Genomic DNA, 19,578 nt, shown 5'->3' on the forward strand with positions numbered 1-19,578 from the left:
GTATGATTATTTATAGGATTGGATAACAAGCAGGATACTTAACAAACCAGTCTGGAGGCAAGAGGGCGACTGGACTAGGAGAACTCTTCCCTACCAAGCATAGTTTATTATGATACCAAGCTATTTATGTTGCTTATTTTAAGATATATTGTTTATTCATGTTCATGTAAATAAGATTCTATTTGGTTATTAATTTGGCTTTTGTTTATTGCAGATTACTGGGGTTTTTAATATTTATATGTGGGTGCAATAATATGAAAATTATGTTATGTTTTAGACTAATGTGAACATGTCATTTTATGTGCTGGTGTTTAAGTGACTCCATAGCTGCGCTACTACTTTAGGTAAATTTAACAATGGTAGCATGAACAAAATGTAACGATCTACGGAGCACATAAAAACTATGACATAAAATCACATAACATAACAAAAATCCACAAAAAGTGATAAGCAAAAGTGTTTTTTTATTCTAACGGGTTGAGGCTCGCTAGTAAGATAACAAACATTAGTAAACATTTTAGACAACAAAGACACAAGCTGTGCCATAACTAAAAGACAACTAGGATTGAGGTCCAGTGTTGAATTTAGATAACAAGGATTGAGGTCCTGACTTGAGATAACAAGGATTGAGGTCCTGATTTTATTTTTTGATAACAAGGATTGAGGTCCTGATTTGTATAACAAGGATTGAGGTCCGAATGTTTTTTTTTTTTGATAACAAGGATTGAGGTCCTGATTTTAGAGAGCGAGGATTGAGGTCCTGATTTTAGATAACAAGGATTGAGGTCCTGATTATAATTTTTGATAACAAGGATTGAGGTCCTGATTGTATATAACAAGGATTGAGGTCCTGATTATATTTTTTTAGATAACAAGGATTGAGGTCCTGAATGTTCTTTTCTGATAACAAGGATTGAGGTCCTGAGATTAACAAAACGTTTAACAAAAACCGAAACCGAGTCATAACTATATATAGATAACAATAATATAACAAGGATTGAGGTCCGGAGATTAAATACTGTTAACAAAAACCGAAACCGAGTCATAACTATATATAGATAACAATAAAACAACAAGGATTGAGGTCCTGAGATTAAACACTGTTAACAAAAACCGAAACCGAGTCATAACTATATATAGATAACAAAAAGATAACAAAGACCCCAGTAAGTTTAAAAATGGAAGTGGGGGATAAAACAGATAAGATAACAAACCCGAAACAATCGGAACAAAAAGGGGAGAGATCAAAAAATGACTTTCCTGTAAGAAACAACATACCAATCCCTTATATTGAAGATTTTAGCGACGTAGCGATGTGGATAGAATGCATTCGTGCTTGGTCTGCCACAACAGATTTACCGATAGAAAAACAAGGTTTTGCCCTAGCTCAAGAAATACCTAAAGAATCATCGAGGTTTGGTGCGACGCTAAGAGAAGATTTATACAAAGAGGTCAAGCCAACCACACTTATTAACAATGCTGAAGGGGTGGAATTAATTATTAAGTTTATGGAAGAGAGATTCTGGAAAAATACAGATGAAGAAATATACACAACGTACGCAAAAATAAAGGTTATAGAACGCAAAAATGGACAAACAATCCCAGAATATATTATCGAATATGATAAAATGCTACAAAAGGCTAAACAATTAAAAATTAACAACCCAAATGATAGAGTTTTAGCAATGGATCTTATGATTACAGCAAAATTGACGGAAACCGAATTTATGCTCATAAGAACCGTAGCAGACATTCAAGCCGAAGACAATAAACGATACCAAACCGTAAAGCAAAAAATGCGCGAGATTTTTGGAACAATAGATAATAAAACCAAAAATAATGAAGCTTTCCTTACTAACTCCGCCAACAAAGACGACATTTCAAATCACGACGAAATATATCTTTCAAGGGGATGGAAGCCGCCAAAGAGGGATAAGCGATACCAAAAATCAGAAAACCGATACCAAAAACAAGATAACAATAAAAATAACTCAACAAAGCCATCCCGTCATGAAAACAAAACGTTTTATCGCACTAAAAAGAGAAATCCGCTAGGAAAAGACGGAAAACCATTGCAATGCAATGCTTGCAAAGCTACTACACACATGGTAATAGATTGTCCTGATGCAATTCAGAGTTCTGGAAATTTCAAAAATTTCAAAACAGCATTTGTAGTCAATGAAACAACAAAGGAAGAAGAGAGAGTGCTGATACCAATACTGTCAGACAGCGAAAGCGCAGGAGAAAGCCAAGAAGAATGTAATCTGTGTTCTATATATTGCACAGACAACATTGATGATCTAAACGCATTTACAGCAGAAGCCTTAAACAAAGGAGCTCTAGATACCTGCTGTACTTCCAGTGTGTGTGGAGAAAAATGGTTACGCATTTACTTGCAATCACTACCAAAAGAGATGAAAAACAAAGTTGAAGGCCCAATGACAAGTAATAAACAGTTCATTTTTGGAAATCAAGGCAAACTGAAAGCCACGGCAATGTACAACTTACCTGTACGCATTGGCGGTGAAGATAATCAAATAAGGATAGATGTCATTAGTTCAGACATACCTCTACTTCTATCAAAAAGTGACATGAAAGATCTAGGAATTGCACTTGATATGAAGAATGACAAAGGTTACATTAATGGCAAACCTCTCATTCTAACAACAACCGCAGCAGGTCATTACACAGTCGATTTACTACATAACAAAGAACAAATAGAACAAGTAAACATTGCTGAACTAGATGAAGATAACGAGAAAGTTCAGATGAAATCACTGCTAAAAATCCACAAACAATTCGGTCATCGGAATAAAAAGCAGTTTGTGACAATTCTGAAAGATGCAGGAAAATGGCAAGATAAGTTCTCTGCTATGATAGATAAGATAATGGATGCTTGTGAAGGATGTGTGATGAGAATGAAAACACCTCCAAGACCTGCGGTAGCCCCACCAATGGCGAGTGATTTTGGAGAAGTGCTTGGAATGGATCTAAAGGTATGGGATAAGAACAAAAACATTTATATACTATACATGATCGATATTTACTCAAGATACCAAGTTGCTACAGTGATAAGAAGCAAAGAACCAGCGGAAATAGTAAAAGCTTTCACGCTCAAGTGGTTGCCAATTTTTGGAAAAGTCAGTAGGATAATAACTGATAATGGTACGGAATTTTGTAATGAGGATATGAGGGAAGTGTGCAGTGCGTTAGATGTAATACACATGACAACAGGTGCCAATGCCGGTTGGCAAAACGGAACAGTGGAGAAGGCCCATTACTCAACAGATAGTGTGACACACGCAGTTAAGAGAGATTTTCCCAGCATGAGCTTAGAGGTTGCACTTGCCTGGGCGGTTTCAGCAGTCAACTCCATGTCAACAGTCAGAGGTTTCTCACCATACCAACTAGTTTTCGGAAGGCAGATAAAGCTACCAAACATCTTAGATGATCCACCAGCAGCATGGGAAGAACCGGAAAAGAGTAAGACTCTTTTAGAAACTCTTGAAGCTATACACGCAGCCAGAGTGAAGTACACTCAAAACGAAAGATGTGAACGGATCAAGAGAGCTCTCAAAGCCAAGATAAGAGTAGCTGACACCATTTATGAGAAAGGTAACATAGTTTACTTTAAGAAAGAAGGAGAAGAGAAATGGAGAGGTCCGGCTAAAGTAGTTTTTCAAGATAGCAAAGTAATTTTCATAAGAATTGGTTCAATTTACTACCGAGTCAGTGCCAACAGATTAGTAAAAGCAGGACAGCAACTGGCAAAAGACATTATCAGCAAAGAGAACGCTGAAGAAACTAATGAAACAAAGGTTGATAACAAAGAGAATGATGCCAAGACAACCTGCAAAACATTGAAACCAGGGAAAGAAGTAGAAGACTATCAAGAACCTGATTGGACAAGTTTAAAAATGGATGATAACAATGAAACCAACACAAATGAAGTCACAGAAGAAGAAAATGAGAATGTGATTCCGGGAGCTGATACAGAGGATGCAGTAACAAATACACCAACAACAACAAATGCAAGAGTTTCTCAAGAAGCAGGACGGAAAAGGAAGAAAAATCACCAGAGACCAGAACCAGAATTCAATGAAGATGGATCATTAGCAAATGCAGCAGCTGTGCTTAAAAAGAACGATAGAATAGAGATCCTTGAGAATGGAAAGTGGGAGAAAGGAATTGTTCTTGGGCATGGTGGTAAAGTAGGAGGCAAGCATGCTGGATGGTATAATATCCAATTAGACAATGGACAGGTCTTCCATGATGAGATGTCTAAAAGAGAAGTAAGATACAACAAAACTCAAGAAGAGGATGAAGAAGTACATCTGATACTTAAAGGACGCCTGCAAGAAATAACACGCTTTAACTGCTAAAAGACTGCCACAAGAAGACCCAATACCCCAAATTATAAGCCTTCAGCTTCAATAACAAAAAAGTTCTAGGCATTTCAAAATAGCATTTTATGTACAATGGAATTTTTGAAAGATTTCCAATGCTCATAAAAGAAAAAAACAATATTAAATTACGTTGCCTAGACATAAAATTATAACCTTATCTTTGTCAGAAACTTAGATTGCCTGTAACTGATTACATTTTTACAATAAAAACACCACATTTTATAGTCAAAATCTATGAAAAAAATCGATTTAAATTGCATTTTTAAACGAAAATCATAGCGGAAACAAAGGGGTAAACTAATACAAGCTTAGCTGTGATTGGTTGTTAAGCTAATTCAGCCTTCTGATTGGCTACAGTACATTCGGTACAACGCAAGTAAAACTTAATTTTTTTTAATGATTTTTACTATAAAAATGGGTATTTTTATTGTAAAAATATAATTAGTTACTGGAAACCTAAATTTATGACAAAAATAAGCTTATAATTTTGTTTCTAGGCCACGTAGTTTAATTTTAAAGTTTTCAACATGAGCATTGCAATTCTTTCAAAATTTCCAATGTACATAAAATGTCATTTTAAAATGCCTAGAACTTTTTTGTTATAGAAGCTGAAGGCTTCAAATTTGGGGTATTTGGTCTACTTGTGGCAGTCTTTCAGCAGTTAAAGCGTGGTATTTCTTGCAGGCTTCCTTTAAGCTAGATAATGGCAAAACAATAGAAGTCAACCAAACCAAAGATAACAAAATCAGAATGGAAAATGAAGAAGAAGTATTTGCCCTTATAGTACATGAATCTATTTTAGCAGTAATGTTGTCAAGAGAGCAACGAAACTCTCCAGCTGCCTTAGCAGCAAAATTAGTAGAGCTGGATAAGCTAAAAGCATTCAATACATATGATGTAGTAAATGATGAGGGGCAAGACAGGATTACAACAACCTGGGTATTAACAGAAAAGGGAGACGAAATTAGAGCTAGACTGACAGCCAGGGGATTCCAAGAAGAAGGTGATTTTCCGACAGACAGCCCAACAGTACAGAAGCACTCTGTAAGGCTTTTATTAGCTCTGGCAGTAAAATACAACTGGGATATCAGCACAACAGATATATCATCAGCATTTTTACAAGGAAATCGACTAGAGAGGGATGTGTTTATAAAACCACCAAAAGAAGCAGAATTACCAAATCAGTTGATGAAACTGAATACCTGTTTATACGGCTTGAAAGATGCAAGTAGGCAGTGGTACTTTAAGGTACATAAAAAGTTAATGGATCTAGGTTTTCAAAAAGCTTTTTGTGACAAAGGTGTGTTTTTCTTGATTAAAGATAACAAACTCATAGGTTTTGTTGCGCTGCATGTGGATGACTTTTTACATGCAGGTGATCCACACTTTGTCAAACACATAATGCCACAAGTACTTGCCATGTTGAAAGTAGGAAAATCTGAATCAAGAGACTTTCTGTACACAGGAATCAGAATACAGCAAGGTGACAACTGTATCAAAGTAGATCAGGATAAGTACGTTAAGAATGTGAAGATACCAAGTCTAGACTTAAAGGAGCTGAAGGATAAAAAGAGAGAGATGAATCAGGAAGAGCTCACATTGTTAAGACAACTAACAGGAATTGTCAACTGGGCTCAAAGAGGCACAAGACCTGATCTAAGTTTCGAAACTATTGAGTTATCCACAAAGTTCAAGGGAGGAGTAGTGGAGGACCTGATTCAAGCAAAGAAAGTAGCTAACAAATTGAAGAAGTTGGAAGTTAAAGTGACAACATCAGACATTGGCAACTTTTCAGATTGTCAAGTATGGATTTTTACTGACGCAGCATTTAGAAATCTAAATAACAACACAGACAGCTGTGGAGGTTACTTTCTACTATTAGTGAACACAAAAACTGGAAACTGTGCTCCAATTGAGTGGAAAAGTGGCAAGATAAAGAGAAAGGTGAACAGTACACTTGGAGCTGAAACGCTGAGTTTATACAATGGACTAGATGCTGCACTAGCTATCAAGGAGATGCTAAAGCAGATAACAAGCGGTGAAGCTGATCTGACAATTAAAGCCATCACAGATAACAACTCTGCGAGGGTGGCTGTTTACTCTGAATCAGAGGTATCAGAAAGGATGTTGAGAGCTGATATAGCAATGATCAAAGATATGGTAGAAGATGGAAGAGTCAGTGAAATCAAGTGGGTTGAAGGAAAGAACATGCTCGCTGACATTCTAACAAAACGCAATGTTAACAAGCTACCTATGCTTGAAGTGCTAGAAAATGGCAGAATTCCAAGGGAGCTACTTGAAAAGATTGTCAATTAACCCATTAGTGCCGAACCGGGCATCAAAACCCGGTTCCGAAAAATGGAAAAAAAACCGGTTTCCGGCTTCATAATTGCATCATTCTCAGAATGAATCCCCCCTCTACTACCCTGACTTTCATTTCCCCCTGGAGCAGGCAGTTTAGCTTACTTCCGTTTGCTGGTATAGCTCAACAAAATTTGAAAATCATGAAAATTCAAAATAACCTTCTAACTTTTTTGTTTTTATAGTAAGGTCGCTGATTTTTTTTGTGAAATCTAATGTTTATTGACAAGTACATCTATTTGTGAATTCGTTTTATTCAAATTATAATTTTTTATATGATTTTTTTATCGTTTTTTTACGCCCTATTATGACCCGGTTCGGCTTGGCCATAAATACCCGAAAATTTTAAAACCCGGCTCGGTTTCGGTTTTTATTACCCGGTTTTAACTTTTCAACCAATAAAAATAACAGTTTACGTCATTAGTAAGGGTTTGAGCCACCCTAATAACCCTAGTAATCTCTATAGGTGTCACCCAATAGTTTTATGCTCGTTTTCTGATATGTAACACCCAAATTTTATATGTTCTTTTTTTGTAGTGTGTGTCTTTTAAAACTTCGAGCAACGGGTTTTTTTACCCGAAAACGGCGGCACCTATAGCCGAAACACTAAATTTGAAATAAATCGCTTCGTATTATACTTGTAGCTCTTTAGATTACATGAGGTTGTGTAGTTTTCAATTACGGATCGTATCAAAGTTCTAAAAAGTGTTCATCTCACTTTTGGCGTTCAAAAATTACATTTTTCGATTTTTGGTCAAAATAACCGGGTTTATACAGGTCAACCGGGTTTTAAAACTGGGGGAAAGCACCAAAAACGGGTGTTAATGCCTGGTTGGTATTTATGGCCAAGCCGAACCGGGTTTTTTTGCAACTTTCCTGTGCACGCCACTAGAGCAAAACAAAAAAATACGAATTCCGTTTTGACCATTATAAAGCTTCCCTGAAACTTACAGCTCGATCGGCCCATAAAAGTGGCGCTCGGCACTAATGGGTTAAGATAACAAAAATCAGTCAAGTATATGTAAATAGAAAACCTAATGTACAAAGAAAAAGAAAATAAAAATCAAAGAAAAAATAACAAAAACCAATGAAAAATCAAACAAAAATACACAAAAACAGTTAAAAAATAACAAAAATCAAAACCATACTGTATAAATAAACTTATATAATTGTGAAAGAAAGAAATCGTAATAATTATAAAAACTGTAAACGAAAAAATTCGTAAAAACCGCGGCTGGGATAAAAAGCACAAATTGGTCACACAAAAGTTAAAGAGTTGGCAACTTCAACAAATCACGATAAAAAACACAACGCGGCATCTTATGCGCGGGGAATTCCAACGTTGTAGTTGAGTGAACAATCTTTCTAGAAATAAGTTTTTTTAAACAATTTCTTTGTTGGAAATACATCATACAACAGTTTTTTTTTTTAACAAATCGAATTAATTCAAGAAAAGTGAAATCATTAGTCGTTTATATATTTTTTTTTGAACAGTTTTATTTTTTTTTGTGTTGATTTTAATCTCCAAAGTACGATAACAAGTATTGCACATATTTTTTTTTCTCTAATTTATTTTTGTAAAGCCAAAAAACTATGAAGTTAGATATCAAGATATTTAAATATTTCATGTATTTTCAAACCTCCTGAAACCATTAGTAACTTCCCATGCACGATAACAAAAAGTATCATTTTCTTTGTGAATTATCTGCCACATACTTAGTTAACAAAATATTAGTCCTTAGTAAAAATGTTAAGAGTAGATAACAAGTGAAATAATGGATGTAATAACAATTTTCAGACCAACATGGCACCAGTTAATTCGAAATTTGATACCAAGATTGTCGACATCGTCTTTGCGAGTTTTAAAATAAAGGAAGAAATCCTCAATGAAGAGAGAGAGGGAATCCGCTGGATAAGCTTGGCCAATTATGACCTGAAGACAACGGTCGCGGTCATCAAAGAGGCGGTTGTGCAGCAGAAAACACCGAAAAACATCTTGGTGGCTGGATTCCAGAAATTTCTCGGGAATACTGATATACAAATACTCATTAAATGTCTTCATGAGATTTATGAAGTGGCCAAAGACCAAACACAAAATCGCCTAGTCTTTGGAACGGCGCTGTTTCTACCAACGCAAGAAGAGTATTGGAAGCTGGTAGGATTATTTAACAAAGAATGTCAGCTCTTGAATGAAAAATTGCAAATGCCAAGGGTAAATCTTCATCGTAGTGTCATGCGCCAAATGCCTGATGAAACAATGGAAATTAAGCCTCAAAACTGGCAAGAGTTTCAACTAGGAGTTGCTACGGGAAGGACTTTAAGTCACGAAGGCATGGAGCATCTATTTAGATATATTAGGAAGGCGTTTGAAACGGTATTTGCTGACAATGCCCTTACACTCAAAAGTAGACCTCCTAAGGTAGTATGTCCACCATCTCTGGCTACTATGGATGAATACAGAAACAACGGATTTTTCCGTCAAGTTTTGGAGTATAAAGGTATCTTACAAAGAAGAACTCAATCCACAAATCACTCAAGACTAAGGTTGACGTGCACTGATGATAGGCTTCCTGGCTGGCGTCATTGGCGTATTTTTAAAGATCAGGGACCTCTATGGTCTCTAAGCAGCAGAGAGGGTGCTCTGGAGGCGCATAACCTTATGCTCAGCAGGTCAGATGAGAGGCCTGTATGGGACGAGGACATGGAGGAGGAAATTGTTGACAAGGGACAAGATAGAGAAGTGATTGAGTTGATTGAAGAGGAGGATGATGAAGTTTTTGAAGATGAAAGGCCGGAATCAGTTCCAAAGACGAGTTGTGAGAAAGAGGAAAGAAAAACAACAAGAAAAGATTCATATGAGAGGGAAGATAAGACTAAGGATGATAACAAGATGGCCACAAAACTCTTAAAACTAGCCAGAGATAAAGTAAGAGAGAGTGAACACATGCTGACTGTCGCAAACGAGAAAATAAAGGCCTATAAGAAAGAGTCTGCAATCAAAGAAGCTCAAATCGTGAAAGAGAAAGCAGCTGTGAAACATTGGCGTAGCAAGGCAGAGGATAAGCAAGCTGAAATTGATAAGCTGACAGCTGACTACAAGAAGATGGAGATCAGCTATGAAAGGATACTTGACAGATGTGAAGAGATCACACAAGAATACGAGTATCTATGTGAAGTCTATGGGGAGGAGACAGATAAGCCTAAGAAACTCAAGGTCACCAGAAAATATCCTAAGAAAGATGACTAGGTATGTAATAAGATAACAAAAAATTAATTTAATAAATTAGATAACAAGGGTTAAGCAGTAAGTTACCAACAATCTTAAGATAACAAGTTTAATTAGCATTTAGATAACAAGGGTCATGGTTTAATATAACAAACGTAAAACACTAAAAGAAGAGAAATTGATATTAGTGTTGTGATAAATAATTGTATGATTATTTATAGGATTGGATAACAAGCAGGATACTTAACAAACCAGTCTGGAGGCAAGAGGGCGACTGGACTAGGAGAACTCTTCCCTACCAAGCATAGTTTATTATGATACCAAGCTATTTATGTTGCTTATTTTAAGATATATTGTTTATTCATGTTCATGTAAATAAGATTCTATTTGGTTATTAATTTGGCTTTTGTTTATTGCAGATTACTGGGGTTTTTAATATTTATATGTGGGTGCAATAATATGAAAATTATGTTATGTTTTAGACTAATGTGAACATGTCATTTTATGTGCTGGTGTTTAAGTGACTCCATAGCTGCGCTACTACTTTAGGTAAATTTAACATAACATGTAAATTAAATTGTGTGTCATCATTGAGGAAGTATATCAATTTATCGGCCATTGTCTTATAATTTTAGATAAAAGAACGGCAACAACAACAATAAAGAAAACGCTCCACAAAACTGTCCCTATCCAATAAAGTAAGATATCTTCAAAAGTTAGACCTATTCGATTAACAATGCATTATTTTCGGGATTTTAAGCTTCATACGTGCATAAAAACTGACTCAAACATACATGATACGAAATGCATATAACATTACTTTAAATCGATAAAACAAATTATTTCCCTGGGCCCATGTGTTTGTTGTTGTTTTTATTAGGAATGCCGCGTATTTTTTTATGGTATGTTAGTCTTTCCTTCTCTGTAATAAATTTTCCTTCTTAAGAATGTTATTAGGCCTGGCCTATTTAAAGAATAAAAACTCAATAAAACAGAATAATACTTTTAAAAATTAAAATGAAATTTTTGAAGAAAGACAATACAGAAAATTTCATTTTTTGAAGTAAACTTTATGGATTTCTACAGGGAAATAATATCTAAATATAATTATGACACTACCCTAATTATTGAAAATGTCGTCGTTTCCTAGTGGAATATTATAACTAATGCTCAATTGACGGACTATCCTTATAATAAAGTAACAGGATGTTTATTTGTCTGTGTGACTGTCTGTACCGAAGGATCTCGCTACCTGCATCAGGTTCTCCTTTACACAGTAGCTTCTCATAGGTCCTGGAAAGGTTTATAACTATTTTGGGGGAGGGTACCACCATCCTCCCAAGAAAAATCATAGAAAAAAATATTTTTTTACATAAAGACTTGATATGTTACGTATTATTTTTTGAAAAATCAAACATTTAAAGCGCCACTAGAGGCCTCTAGGGGCGTAACCGCTATTTTATACTAAGCAAACAACTGATTTTGAAAACCCAATACCAAATCGAGAAAGAATTTTGTCCTTAGGGGAATGTTATATATAGCTCATGCCCCCTCTATATTCTTTTACTTTAACTATAAACGCCTAATTAAAGCTCATGTGCCTGTATGAGGTCGACAGTCCTACAGTTCAGAAGATACCTTTTACAGAGTAGCAACGCTACATAAAACAAGGATGACAACATCCATAAAAGCGAAGCTCTAAAATGGTAGGACAAATAGACAATAACACTTGTAGAGTGTAAAAACTGAATAATCAGAATACAATTGTATAAAAGTCGAAACAAAATTGTAAGAAAATTTGTTGAAAAACTGCTTAAATACAGGATAATGTTTAAGACCATCCTTACATTTTTAGGACTTGATTCTAGAGATGCTTCGCTTACAACATTGTCTTATGTGTCTGTATTCCAAAAATAAGATTAATTGGTTCATTATATCACATTAAAGTTTGTAATTGGAAATAGTTTAAAATCAACATGTTTAAAATTGACGTACGGAGATTCTGGTAACGATTATAGAGATGCTACGCTTTCTTAATCGTACCTAAATACTACAGGAATCACAATGCAAAGATTAAAATCAATTATAACATGCCTAAATTAACGAAAAAAAGCTATCCGTTTCGGACGGACGTACGGGCCGACCTTAAATACATAAAAGCTTCGCTTTTAAAAAGACGTTTTTAAAACATACAAAAAGTGTATTTCACTGGTTTTGTACAAAAAATATATATTTACAGTAAATATCACAAATTAATAATCTACATACATTTAAGTCAATACCAATATAAATCAGATGTCAGGGATAGGATAATGGATGATATTTTTAACTCAATTACAATATACAAATTTCCCTTGGGGAAATTATAAAGAAATTAAAATTTTGATTCGATTCTATTTCTCAGGCGATTTTTAGTGTTCCAATCTACTTTCCAAACAAAAATGTTTAACTTAAAAAGAAGATACGAAAAGTGTCATGTGTAACGTCACAAAAATACGTCTCTTTTTTAGGGGTTTCTTTTACCACTTCTCCTCTCATCCTTCCATTTTAGACGTAATTTTATGACGTCACACATGACGCTTTCTTTAGAGATGTGTTGTTTAATATCATAACTATATTGAGTATTTTACATCAGGGAGTAAGGGAGGGGACAATGGATCGAATATTCAATTTTTAAGAGTCTCGGACTTTGGGTACTGGCTTAAAGGGAATGTGCACGAATTCAGCAGGTTCTGACAGACTTTGGGTAATAGCGCATCAATGCCCTGCTAACTAGCTGATTTAGTTTTGAATATAACAGACAAAAAAAATTGTTATTGATGGCTGGTTTTAACAAATATTTTTTCCCAAGAAAATGTTATTTCATGTATAGAAACTCTACTGTGATATTTATGTATTAAACAATCTAAGAACCTTGAATTTAGGTAGCAGTTTAAAATATATGAGAAGGATTGACGAAGTTCTATACAAGATTTTTCTAGTGATTAATTACAGAATGTTTACTACATTGTGATGTAATTTAATTTTCAAGTAAATGATTTTTTTCTTAGAACTAATTTTGATCTAAATTATATTACCATGATTTCTTTACAATTTTAGTCAAATTTTCTTGATAAATCTGGTTTTCATTGCTTTTCAGCGAAAACTCTAAAATTGAATTAATTGCTCATTGTCCCCTCCCTTACTCCCTGATTTTACATACATTATAAATAGCGCAGCTATAACAACAAAGCTATCTACATGTAAAAAAAAAACTAAATTTTTAGCAATATAATTTAGGTGATTATTTGATCAATGAACTCTCAGACTTACTTGATAAATTAATCATAGTGTAGTTTCATTCAAATAACATACACTAAAAAAAACTAAATTTTCTTCAATATCAACACAATAATAAAAAAATCCTTTAATGAAATTGACAACTACAACATTTGAAATTAAAACATAAATAATGAACGATGGACAGAGCTTAGTTTAGAATAGTTACACTTAGGGATCTAAAGGGATAAGACAATGGCCGATAAATTGATGCACATCCCCAATAATTATAACAAAAATAGTAATTACCCTTTCTGCAGAGTTCAATTAGTGGTTGAAATATTTGAACACTCAACTTAATAAGCCAACTAATCAAAATTCACTAGAGTACCCAAAGTTGTTAACTAACGAATAAGAAACCTATATTATAAAACTTTGGGAACTTGTGTAATAAACAGCCAATTGTCCCCTCTCTTTCTATATTTACACTACTCAAAGCTGACAATTAATACATATAAATAATCGTTGAAATGAGAAGGACAGGTAGATATAAAGAAAAATGAATATTTGTTGCTAAATTACAAGAATCATGACTGCAATAACATTCCTCCCAGAAAACTCCATTCTCCTAAAGAAAAAAAAAGTTTTAGGTTATCATTTTCACTTGAATTTTTACTACTAGACAAGGGATCTTTTTGGATAAGACAATAGGACAATAAATTTGTATAAATCCCATAGAATGATAAACAAAATTATCCCTTCTGTGGATTGAAATCTTTGGTTGAAAAGTTTGAAACTACTAGTTTGGAACCAATATTTTGGGTATTTTTGAACCAACGAAAAAGATAGCTTTTTTATAAAAATTTGGGTACCAGTGTAATTTCAGTCCAATGTCCCCCTCCCTCCCAGCTTAACAGGTAAACATTAACAACCCCCAACATTTAATATTTTTTTTTCAAAATCAAAATATTTATTTTAGCTAACAACATATTAAAACACAGTGATAGAGTCCAGGGGGGGGGGGGAAGGGTAATGGGCTGATTACTCCCCCAAATGAGTTTGGGGTTAAGTTGTCATAGGCCGTAGACACAATGTGCAACGTTTTTTTTAGTAGAAAGTGGATTATTAAATAATAATGTTATGAATATTTGTTAAGAAGAAAAATAGAAGTGAAATGGAATTTGTAAGTCGGTTTTCCCCAAAAGTACCAAATAATCGTAGCTGTCTTTAGTGCCCTAGCAAAATGGGGATAGATGTCACTGCTTTTGGCCTACCTATTCTATTGACGTCAGGAAATTCCCTATACCCCATCTCTTATCTAGAGGGTTTCTTACCCCCTACCCTTTCTCTTTCCCTCTACTATGACGCCAATAAAAAAGATAGGTCAAAAGCTGTGACATACATCCCCATTTTCCTAGGGCACTAAGTGACTAAACACATTTACCCAAGTCAACTCATGAAAAATCTAACCTGAACTCCCCAGTTACAAATTCCAGTGACGCCAGACTTGGACTCGCTGGCACACCTGCGGATCACCTGCCTCCATCGTCCATCCCCTAAAAATATTATGGATGTACGACACTCTAAAGTTGGGCGGGAAATGGTTGATTGAATCGAACCTGTCATCAAAGCTGACCAGTCAGTCCCCATTGTTTTATAATACCATTTTCTTATTCGTCGGTTTAACAACTTTGGGGACTTTTATTGATTTTGATTATTTCTTTTTAATCAGCTGAGTGTTTAACCGTATCAACCCAGTCTAATCCTGGCTGGAATCGAACCTGTCCTCAAAGCTAACAGGTTTGGACTTGGTAGTTTCAAGTCTATACTTATTTCTTACACAAGATAGTAAAACACTGGAGGGGAAGGTGTTCAAATAACTGTATGTCCTCATTCCAAGGACCTTGTGCTTACTCTCAATTGGGTCTTTGAAAATCATCCAATAATGTCGGGAATACTAACACACCCAAGTAGGAGAAAACAATTTGCTAGCAGAGGAAAAAGGTCCTTGGAAAAGGGAGGCAGGTAGTTATCTGAATATACATCTATACTATAGATTTGTTACATTTATTGCTTAATTTGATATCTTTTACTGAATTTTATTTTTGATGGTTCAAACTATCAATGTCTTAACTTTTGAACCAATAATTTTACTTAAGAAAACAGAAAGATGGAAATTTTAATAAATGTTTACTTACAAATGAATCCTCTAGGTCCCTGTTTCAAAATCTTGACACAGAATGTTCCAGGTGTCTGACTTTCATCTAAATTAAAACAAAATAAAGATAATTCTAAAGCATAAACGCAGTTTATACCAACAACGAAATTAATTCGAAAAATAATCACGAAGTCGAAACCTATATGTGTTTTCCAGCTGTCGTGTGGGCAACACATAGTAAAATTGACGACATCTGTAATTGTATCTGGCCCCCAAAATATTATTTTAATTTTATTTCGCTTGTTGGTTATATCTTATTCCCGGCAAAAACGTATGTTTTCAAATGGAGCAAATTAAACAAGGATAATTTAGTTTAAAGTTTAAGCAAGAAGAACTTTTTAAAATTAAATTAAAATTTGATAATGTTATACAAAGATTTTCGAAGTTGAATAACGGCAGTTTTTCACAAAATGTTCATATCTCAAGTATGAATTTAAAATTGCAAGTCTTTCAGTCGACAATTACGGTTGCAAGATTTTCCTGGAGACCTGGAGGATTAAGATCTCCAGGGTGGTGTTTGTTATAATATTTAGAAATGTAAAATGTTCTTAATTACTACACATAAAAAGTAAATTGATAATAGGAAAGACGGTCAACTCTAGCTGGTCCTATGATATTTGATCCTTAATCTAGATAACCTCTAGATGACGGGATATATCATTAGGTGTTATTTGAATGAAACTTTGAACCTAATCTTTCTACTGAAGTGCATAATTACTCGGCCAACTTCCTATAAACAACCTACCCTTTAATTGTCGCGCACATCACATAGCGGCAGTAGGAATCATTTTAGTTATGACGCGGTGTCGGGCCGAGATGCGAACCTATCACCTTCCCGACAACGAGCAAATGCGCTAAGTCTTAGGACTTAGTCGAACCTAGTAAAAGTGTCTGCCTCTGATTATGACGTAAAAAAATTAGCCAATGAGAGGCCAGTATACACTGTAATTGACCATTGGTAAAATTTATAGTGGCCTCTCATTGGTTAACTTTTTTTACGTCATAATCAGAGTCAGAAACTTTTACTAGGTTCGACATAGTCGCAGGTTAATATTTGATCCTTACAATAGAAGCTGTCTACTATAACATTTGAAATACACTTTAGTTTATACAAAAACTAGATATTAACCTGAATTGCATTCCACGGGGATGTTTCTATGGGTGTCAAACGGCCAGTAAACTCCACAATTATCCTCGAATCTGATTTAATGTTTTTTATTAGACAACAATCTTCAACTGAGCTGGATCTTTAAATCATTTCAATGGTGCGCCAAATCGGGGTGAACCACCTTTCCACTAATGAGAGCACAGCATTTTACGAAATGCCGCGCTGTGATTGGCTGAAAATCGGCGCACCCCGATTTAGCGCACCATTGAAATGATTTAAAAATCCAGCTCTGGTAAAAATTGTAATAATTTTTCTCGTATTCATTCGAATCCGGTGGATAGGAGCCAGTTCTCATCCATACGAAAAAACTATGTCTAGCATCGTATTATATCCAGCTTTCTACGAATATAGAAATGTACAATCATAAGATTAAAACCAGTTTTTTTAGCCGGTGCCTTCGGCACCACGGGGCTAAAAAAACTAGTTTTAATCTCATAATTGTACACTCTATATCCGCGGAAAGCCGTTTATAATACGATGCGAGAAATAACTATTCTGGGACACATATTTTATTGGGTCAAAAAAAACCTATTCTATTGATTTCTAGAAATAAAACAGGATGTTTTAAAACCAATATGTAGTAGGCATGTTTTAAGATAGGCTTTTTCTAAGATAGGCGTTTTTGAGTATAGATATTTCCAGCTAATGTCAAAACTATTTATGACTTTGTTAGCAAGATCACAAACATAAATAAGTGGTTTATTCATGGAGAAGAGGGACATTTGACAAAGTTTTATAATGGTCCCCATTTCTTTTATAAACATGATCTCTCACTTGTTAGTTTAAAAATTTGGAAACTTTTATTAATTGTGTTGTAAACCTTTATGTTTAGACTTTTCAACCAATAATTTAATTTAAAGTAAAGTCAGGTAGGGAAAAGACACTTGTGATAAATTATACCTGGATTGTGAGAACTGATCCTTGGACCAGATACCAGAGGGTTTCCTTTGGTCCTCTGTTGAGCTACATTGATAACACTTTATACTCAACACTAAAATATAGAATATGTTATATAAGATCGCTAAAACGGTTGTATTACAATCAATAAGATGTAGTTACGTATATCGGTCATTTAAACAGAATTAATAACACTTTATACTATACAATAAAATTTAGAATGTATTAGATAAGATCTTTTAAATGGTTGTAACACATTTCATTAGGATGTAGTTAGTCTTTCAAACAGAATTGATAGTACTTCATACTAAATAGTAAAATATTTATAGAATGTGTTACTTAAGATCTCTTAAATGGTTGTAACATAAATTAATAGGTTGTAGTTATGTCTTTCGGTCATTCAAACAGATGTGCCTTATTGAAAAAAAATACAGGTATTTTGTTCCTTACGCCTAGGCCTGCAGGGACATTACCTGCTGTGCCCTAACTCTAAGAGGCTCAACAGTACCCAATAAAACCTAACCTAACTTAACCTAAATTTTAAACAAAGCAACTATAAACACCCCTCCTCCTCCTTATTTTCAATTTATTTAAATGTATTTTTAAAATGAGAGGAAGGTGAGAATTTGTGTTCAACAAAACAGTTTGAGGCAAAGCAACTTTAAAAAATCACCTGTTTTGAACAAAAACGTAGATAAAATAGCGCCGAATAAAAACTGTTCTCTCATTGTTATCTAAAATTAATTTATGGTTAATTGTTTATATGTTACTAGCGGCTTCGCCACTAGCCTCTAGGGGCTTTGCCCCAAGTGGTTTTATCAAACTAATTTTTCGTGTTTTAGATTTTAAAGAAAATTTAAATTTTTTTTTTGGGGGGGGGGGTATTTTTCATTTTTTGAGGGGGGTTAGGGGTGTCCCCCCCCCCTCCCCCCAAAAAAAAAATAGTTATAAACCTTCCCGGGACCTATGAGAAGCTACGCTGTAAAGGAGAACCCGATCGGTTCAGCGGTTAGCGAGATCCTTCGCTACAAACAAACAGATAGACAAACAAACAGACAGACAACAGAAAGACAACAGACAGACAAACAAACAGACAGACATCGTTCTACTTTTTATTATAGATGGAAAAAAATAAAATTTTATTATTTTCTAGTATGGCTTTGAAACCGATTAATATCCGCAGGTTTATGACGTGTTCTAAGCCATACTGAAAAATCATACATAGCATCGTATTGCAGATAATATTCCATGAAAACTAAAATAAAAATCATAAGATTACAACCTCGGGTCTTACAAAACTGGTTTTAATCTTATATGTTTTTTTTCTATTTTAATACCCGTGCAAAGATGTTTATAATACGATGCGATACTATTCTAATCCTGTATCAGAGAGTCTATTTGAATAAATTTCTATTATTAAAAGAAAGTAGTTATATTTGAATGTTTGTCCGTTAAGATCTCGGTAACCCACGGAACAGATTAAGTTCTCTATTTTAGGAAATAAGCCTAACATAAGTTTAGGCTAATTTATTATCATTAAATTCAAGACTTTGGCATAGTTTTAGCCTTTTAGGCTATTTTTTCTTCGCCTCCCTCTAATTCGAATTCAAAGGCAGTCCCATTATTCTTTGTAAAGCAGCTTGAATAAAATGAAGAAAAAAGTATATTAATAACAGATTACTATTCTATTAAGTCATTATCAAATATAAGGATTTTCACAACACTATATCACTTCTAAACAAACACAAATCATTTCATCTATCAAACTCAATTAAGATAACTTTATTTTTACAAGAAAAATGTTTGTTTTTATTTTGACTGGTTTTTCAAATCTAAGGTAAAAACTAAACTTGCTTATTGCATTTGTAGGCAACAGTGTTTTCACAAGACAGTTAAAATATTAAAACAGCGAAAAATTGCGAAACAGTAAAACATTCTATATAATAGAGAGAATAAACTTTAAATTGAATGAATAACTTTTATTTGTATTTATTACAAATTCTATTAACAAAACTCTTCAAAAATTATATAAACCAAGATAATG

General features: G+C 34.3%; 2 protein-coding genes across 2 annotated transcripts; one reads left to right on the forward strand and one right to left on the reverse strand.

The window, feature by feature from the left end:
• The first annotated feature begins 2,105 nt into the window (after positions 1–2,105).
• LOC145333295 (uncharacterized) lies at positions 2,106–6,722 on the forward strand. The gene is made up of 3 exons (XM_080178423.1): positions 2,106–4,328; positions 5,091–5,634; positions 5,743–6,722. Exons 1-3 carry the CDS (start codon positions 2,106–2,108, stop codon positions 6,720–6,722), a joined length of 3,747 nt encoding a protein of 1,248 aa, XP_080034549.1.
• A 6,456-nt stretch (positions 6,723–13,178) lies between these two features.
• Positions 13,179–18,278, reverse strand: LOC145333843 (uncharacterized). The gene is made up of 6 exons (XM_080179102.1): positions 18,208–18,278; positions 17,538–17,628; positions 16,599–16,669; positions 15,450–15,515; positions 14,722–14,807; positions 13,179–13,879 (listed from the first exon to the last, which is right to left on the reverse strand). Exons 1-6 carry the CDS (start codon positions 18,260–18,262, stop codon positions 13,757–13,759), a joined length of 492 nt encoding a protein of 163 aa, XP_080035228.1. The 5' UTR covers positions 18,263–18,278; the 3' UTR covers positions 13,179–13,756.
• Between the last annotated feature and the right edge of the window lie 1,300 nt (positions 18,279–19,578).

Source organism: Acartia tonsa, chromosome 12, assembly GCF_053477335.1.
Source record: "Acartia tonsa isolate MP-2025a chromosome 12, ASM5347733v1, whole genome shotgun sequence".
Taxonomy (NCBI): Eukaryota; Metazoa; Arthropoda; class Copepoda; order Calanoida; family Acartiidae; genus Acartia; species Acartia tonsa.